Source organism: Cryptotermes secundus, unplaced genomic scaffold (genome assembly GCF_002891405.2).
Source record: "Cryptotermes secundus unplaced genomic scaffold, Csec_1.0 scaffold5077, whole genome shotgun sequence".
NCBI classification, from domain to species: domain Eukaryota; kingdom Metazoa; phylum Arthropoda; class Insecta; order Blattodea; family Kalotermitidae; genus Cryptotermes; species Cryptotermes secundus.
The window spans coordinates 7,027-14,259 of record NW_019742081.1 but is presented as its reverse complement, the minus strand read 5'-3'; the positions used below and the strand labels follow the sequence as shown (position 1 = coordinate 14,259).

Below are 7,233 nucleotides of genomic sequence, written 5' to 3'. Positions count from 1 at the left end.
TTTGTGGTCTTCGGTCAATACCGCAGGACCCAACAAGCACAAACTTTCCTATAGCCCAAGCTTTCAATCATCTCCTGTACTGCACTGTGCCCTATTCCAAGTTTTCGGGCTATTGTGTCCACAGTCACACGCCTGTCATCTTGAATGATCTCATCTACTCTTTCCTTGTTGTGTTCAGCTGAGGCTGTTCGAGGACAACCGCTCCAAGGCTCATCTTCGATGATGATGTTCCCATCTTTAAAATGTTTCACCTATCTTCAAACACTGCTTGCACCCATGCACACACTTCCATAAGCATGCTGAAGTCTCTGGTGAATTTCTGCAGCAGGGATTTCCTCTTTCACGAGAAATTTGATGACGGCACACTGGCGAAAAGACATATCATTGTTGGCCATTTTGTTAGGAGTGATACTGGTCACGTGATGCAAGCTATTGATGTCAAAAGACACTCAAGGTTAACACAACAGCTGGTTCCACCTACCACCATACTCTCTTTCGTCTGCTGTTCCCAGGTTGCATGCAAAAAAAAAGTTGCTCATGATTTCTGGTACGACCTACATAAAATATTCAAAACCATAATTTCGTCTGTGGTTCTGTATCAGTGTGAAACTTGGCCTCTGACAATAAGGGAGAAACATAGACTGAGGGTGTTTCAGAGCAGGGTGTTGAGGAGAATATTTAGAATGAAGAGAGATGAAGTAATAGGAAGTTGGAGAAACCTGCATAATGAGGAGCTTCATAACTTTTACTCTTCATTAAGTATAATTAGAATGATTACATCACAGAGGTTGATATGAGCAGGGCTTGTAGCATGACTGAGGGAGAACATGCAGACACTTTTAGCCAGCAGCTCAGTGTTTAGAACACCAACGTTAGGCCCTCAGAGTCATCTGAATTACATTTGAAAATTCAGTCCATACCTCTGAGGAAAAACATACCATCTCTGCTATAAAGCCCAACTGGTTAATGCTGTTTAGGGAAACAGTCGCTATTTATTGTGAGAATCATACAGAACACATAAATACACTGTGTGGGCAGAATGCAGAGTTCAGTTCATACCTCACAGGAAACACATTAAATCTCCGGTACAGAGACCAACCAGTTAATGCTGTTTAGGGAAACAGCCGCTGTTTACTGTGAGAACAATATGGAACACATAAATACACTGTGGGGAAAATGAAGAGACTCTGAATGTTACAGCACGTGGTACTTATAGTAACCACTGGGCATTAAAGGGCTACGAGAATTCCCAGTTTTAGCCAGTGCAAACGGAACAGTTTTGAGTTGCACTTATGTTGTAGTCTGTACTACTATTTGAGAGGTGCTTGGCTCGAATCCTGACTGACTGTTTTGTGATAATACCTCGAGTAGGCCATGATTACGTCCCTCGAAATTCTTTCCCATTATAATCATTCATTGATCATCCTACCATTCCATGCTATATAGTGTACCTACTGAGAGAATTATGTATTATTAATAATCATCATAATCATAGGAAGAAAGAAGAAAGTACCTGGTGAAAACGTAGCAGCCAAAGAACTGATTACCAACACCTTCATTGTACATCCTCTTCATGAATTGTCCAACACATTCCTTCTGCAAGACACAGTCCTTGTAGCTGCCAAATATCATGGTTGGCTTTGAATGTGGCACACCTCGCCTTTGCGAGTAACTACACTTGTACCGGAAATACAACCAGATGAGTAAGAGGAGACTGGACACGTACAGAATGGTGCCCTCCAGCAGAGAGTTACCCAGCAACGCCATTTTCTGTAACAGTCAGAAATCATTTTTTTTTTTCCCCCATATTTTACCAAGCCTTGCATTTAACACTTTATTCGCCACAATGTTACTTAGTGGGGTAAGACAGAGTTCACATGGTATTGTAGCCACGCCTGGTGTATTGTACCAGCCCCGGATGATATATGATGGTGATTGTGGAGCAATTGGTGGTACGAATATTGGCTGGGAAAACCGAAGTATTCAGAGAAAACTTGCCCCAGCGCCACTTTGTCCACCACAAATCCCACATGACAAGACTTAGGAGCGGAGGGAAGTCAGCAACTAATCGCTGAGCTACAGCGCAGCTGTAATGTTACATGCGTCAGGTTGCAGTGGTAGTTGATGGGCAAGGCAGTCCCCAATCCTCAGAACATTTTATTACTCCTTCGAGGCATTAGAAATGGAGCTGGGGTGAGGAGGATGTACTACGCCGACATTTTAGAGTTTCGTTGTTATCCGCGACATGAACAATACCGAACAGTCTGAACAGTGCTCAGGGAAAGTCTATTAACCCTTATTTTTCTAATTAATATATATATATATCTTTTTTTTCATTGGCGCTACAGCCCTCATTTGGGCCTAGGCCTACCTCCATGAAACTCTCTGTTCACTTCGGTTTTACTAGATCTTAGACATATAGTAGGACTCCTTGGGCGGGTGGTCAGCTCGTCGAAAGGCCTCTACCTGTACACAAACACAGAAAAAGGCACACAAATATCCATGCCCTGAGTGGGATTCGAACCCACGATCCCGGCTTCCGAGCGAGCGAAGACAGTGCATGCCTTAGACCGCTCGGGTACCGTGACCGGCAATTAATATATATATATACAGTTCGTACCTCACAGGAAACACATTATGTCTCTGCTACAAAGCCAAACTGGTTAATGCTCTTTAGGGAAACAATTGCCGTTTATTGTGAGAACCATAGGGACCACAAATACACTGTGTGGGCAGAATGCAGAGTTCAGTTTGCACCTCTCAGGAAACACATTACGTCTCCGCTACAAAGCCCAACCAGTTAATGCTGTTTATTGTGAGAACCATATGGAACACACAAATACACTGTGTGGGCAGAATGCAGAGTTCAGTTCGCACCTCACAGGAAACACATTACGTCTCCACTACAAAGCCCAACCGGTTAATGTTGTCTATGGAAACAGTCGCTGTTTACTGTGAGAACCATACAGAACACACAAATACACTGTGTGGGCAGATGCACAGTTCTGCAATGTTAAAGCCGGTGGTGCATGCAATAACCACTGGGCTTTAGTCGGTTTATATGTTGATATGCAACGAAATAACTACAAGTCAGACTACGGCCGTAGACTGCAGGACAAGGACCAATGTGCGTGGATGCAATGGAAAGCCACCTTGTTTTAAATTAAATGATGATAAAGTTGTCTGAAGGATGTGTTAGCTTCCAAGTTTGGTTTATTAACAAGCAACAGGCCCCAGAGCCGGTCTGGACATTGTGGAGAAGAGGAAAATATCTTTCACCTGCAGGGAATCGAACCACGACTCTTGCATATTTCCTCTCCGAAGTCAAACATCTCATTTACAGTTTGAACATGAAATATGCCAGATCTGCAGCTACTCAAGAATTTGCCAGTATTTCAGGGAACCTGAAGGTTCATTACCGTGTTCACAAGAGCCCTCCACTGGTACCTATCCTCAGCCAGATCAGTGCTTCATCAAACTGCAAAATCCACATTCTGATAGTAATGACTGTACCTATTTCACGTGTCAGATGATGCACTAATATATCCTATAACAAGGCTGCGAGTGGTCTGAGGAAGACGCACAGTAATCAATCTACGGAACTGCTTTCCGTGCTCTTGGAATAGTTAATCGATATGACTGTAATGCCATGAATTTGTAAAAAGTCTGCTGCAGCTACCAAACATTATGAAACTATTTCCATAACTTGGATGCAGAGATAAAGCTTGAAATTGTATTACTCACTAAACTGCATACAGATACCAAATTTTTCTTCAACTTATTTATACCCATAGTCCATATGTCTCTATCTCATGTGGTGTCATGATTTCTTATAAACATTCACTACAGCATGCTTTAAATCATATTCAACAGTCAAGGCAGAAAATAAAGCAGGTTTACTTAATGATGCTGTCAGTAACTCAGACTATACAGTGTCAGTCAAATCACAGGGTGATCAGTGAACAACGAAGTTGAAAGGACATGCAAAAGGTAACAGTGGTCTAATCTGAGGTACCGGACGCAAGTTACTGGTCAGTGTCACATCCCCACACACTTCCATCTACAGGCAAGAGATCTCCAGTATCCACTGGATGGTTCTAGAGTGTCTTGACACAGTGATGAGAAAAATGCTGCCCCCACCGGGAATCAAAACATTAATCAAGTTGTCCATCCCCATAACATTATAGTCACTGAGGTACTTGGACCATTTTTGATACAATGAATAAAGCTTTCCCTTTAACAGGTCGTAAAGGTCCATAGGGTTGTGAGATGTTGAGGCTCCCACATTTTCCTTAGACGATCAGCTCAAATACGTCAGTAAAGTTGTCAGCCTTATGCACCCGCCACCTTTACCCCCCAGGAAGATTCCTGATACTCATTTCTGTTAGAGGTTGAGTCAACTCCAGGGCCATAGTGTGGCTGGAAGGATTAGGTCAATTGAAAAAATCCACCTCATCAGGACTCAAACCCACAACCAACTGGCTTGCAGCATAGTGCCTCAACTAACTATAATACTGTGGGCCCCCCAACACAATGAATAAACTTTTTTTTAACATTTACACAAACAAACCACTCAACAGCACAAAACACTTACAGAACCAAACATTCCAGCTCCAAGTATTCTTCCTCCGTTGTTCCCTAGTGGCAGCTTACTAAAACAGTCTGTGAAACGTTCCAACTCTGAATACTGCAGGTGTGGCAACATTGTATCTAGATGAAGAGAGACATTCCTGCAGCAACAAAAATTCATGAACATCAATTCTAAACCAGTTCTGACAACACATCATTACAGCCTTGTGGTTCTGTAATGAGATTTTTAACAGGCATTCCTATAGAATAACACTTTCATCCCAGTGTGTGATATTTTGAACGAAAGACAGGTTATTCCATGTGAAATTATATTTTCTGAAGGTTATCTATCTATGTATCATTACTGGTTTTCTTTCATATTTCCTTGCACGGTTTCTCAATGAGATAAAAACACATTCTCTGGGGTGTGTTCTAATTCTATAACCCCTTCCAAATCTGCACAGGGTAAACACATCCAATTTCACGACACAGACACCTTCATGGTATGACACTTCAAAATTCACCATAAAATTAAGTACGTATTTCCCCATTACTTTTAGAAGTTCTCCACAGATAGCTCCAGGGGCATGCGGTAGTGTAGTTCGTTCAGGCACTATGCTACAAGACAGAAGGTCATGGGTTCAATTCCCAAAGACGTCACTGGATTTTTCAATTGACCCAATCCTTCCAGCCACACTATGGCCCTGGGGTCGACTTAGCCTCTAACAGAAATGAGTACCAGGAATCTTCCTGGGGGATAAAGGGCAGCCAGCGCATAAGGCTGACAACCTCACTGCCATCTGTGAGCCAACTGTCCAGGAAATGTGGAAGCCTCAAGGTCTCACAACCCTATGGGCCTTCATGGCCTGTTACAGGGATAGCTTTACTTAACCTCACAGCCATCTGTAAGCTGACTCTAGAAAATGTGGGAGTCTTGATGTGTCACAACCCAGTGGGCCTCCATTGCCTGTTACAGGGATAGCTCTACTTTTTTTTTTTTAACCTTTACCACAGACAGCTACATAATGGGAAATTAAGCTGAAAGGCAATCTGTGAGCCTGACACTATCATTCTCAGAAATTATATCCCATTCACTTTAGCACATATGTATTAATATTCGGTTTTAAGTGAACAAATGATCTTCTGATGAAATAAACATCAGAATAATGAACACCGATTCTGACTATTTACTAAACAGTAAGGAACATTATCTCCCCAAAGTGTGACGTATACTTTGCAGACTTCTGTCTCTTACCGCAATGTTTCAAGCTGGTCCACCGGTAAAGTCTTCTGTTTCCCCAGCCCATCAGACTCTCCTCTTGGAGTGACACCACAAAATACAGACTGTTCCTCCTGCATCACTTCACCTACTGCCTGAATGCGTGGTCCATCTAGGGATGGCAAGCTGCCATCAGCTTCAGTCATCTCATCAAATGCCCTGTCAATTTCAACTGTGTTATATTGATTGCCAGGTTCTGAGGTTTTCAGTGGCAGATTTGCTAGACGCTTCTCGATGGTTTTTTCAGACACGTCAACTGGTGCAGCTGGGCCAGTCACAGGACACTCAAGAGGTAGTACTGAAAGATATAAGACTGAAATTCCTTATATTGTTAGTTACATTAATAACTAGTGTAATGCCCATTGAAAGACCAACAGAATGTGTCCATACCTACAGATAAAATAGTTTATTTACATCACCAACACAACAGCAACACAAAGCCCACGCTGCAATAATGCAAGTTTATTCCATATACTTGTATATGCTTGTACGAGGAACGCGGTAGTGTAGTTGGTTGACGCACTGTGCTACAAGCTGGAAGGTCATGGGCTCAGGTCCCGATGAGGTCATTGGATTTTTTTCAATTGACCTAATCCTTCCAGCTGCACTGTGGCCTGGGGTCAACTCAGCCTCCAACAGAAATGAGTACCAGGAATATTCTTGGGGATAAAGGGTGGCCAGAGCGAAAGGCTGACAACCTTGCTGCCATCTATGACCCGACTGTCTAGAAAATGTGAGAACCTCAACATCTCACAATGCTATGGGCCTCCATGGCATGTTACAGGGATACCTTTACTTTTTACTTACTTTTACATGTATATGCTTGTACAGGTAAAACTCCTAGGCATACATACTTACATACTGTCTGCCATAAGTTGTGAAAGAATCTCAGAATATTCCATCATATGGTAATGACTTTTACTGCGTGCACAAAATTAGCCTCCTGGGAGAAAACAATTTTTTCATATCGCCATCTGTTAGTCTTATTATTTCATTCCTTTATCTCCTTCCCTCCTTTCACCCATTCCTTTTAGTTATACATCCTCTTAGCGGCCTCCGTAGTCTAGAGGTAACGTTCCCACCTCATTACTCGTAGTACGCGGGTTCAAATACCCGGCGGAGGTCGTCGAATTTTTAAGGGCGGAAAAATTCAGGGAACAAGTCCTCTGGGAGGGACTTTAAGCTGTGCGTCCCGTATCGTAACTTTATGGCACGTAAAAGAACCTCATATCCCCAAAGGGGATCACTGAGCCAAATTCCAGGATGTTTCCCACCCAACAATAGTCTCTAAGGCCTCTGATAGATGGGGGAAGTATTATAGACATGCTAAGCAAGTGGCCGAACTCGCTTGCTTGGCAGGACTGATGGTACGCACCATTTATTGG

At 42.7% G+C, this 7,233-nt stretch overlaps 1 protein-coding gene across 1 annotated transcript; it reads right to left on the bottom strand.

The window, feature by feature from the left end:
* Positions 1-1,122: 1,122 nt before the first annotated feature.
* Positions 1,123-6,416, bottom strand: LOC111873036. The gene is made up of 3 exons (XM_023867402.2): positions 5,825-6,416; positions 4,595-4,730; positions 1,123-1,770 (listed from the first exon to the last, which is right to left on the bottom strand). Exons 1-3 carry the CDS (start codon positions 5,992-5,994, stop codon positions 1,474-1,476), a joined length of 603 nt encoding a protein of 200 aa, XP_023723170.1. The 5' UTR covers positions 5,995-6,416; the 3' UTR covers positions 1,123-1,473.
* Between the last annotated feature and the right edge of the window lie 817 nt (positions 6,417-7,233).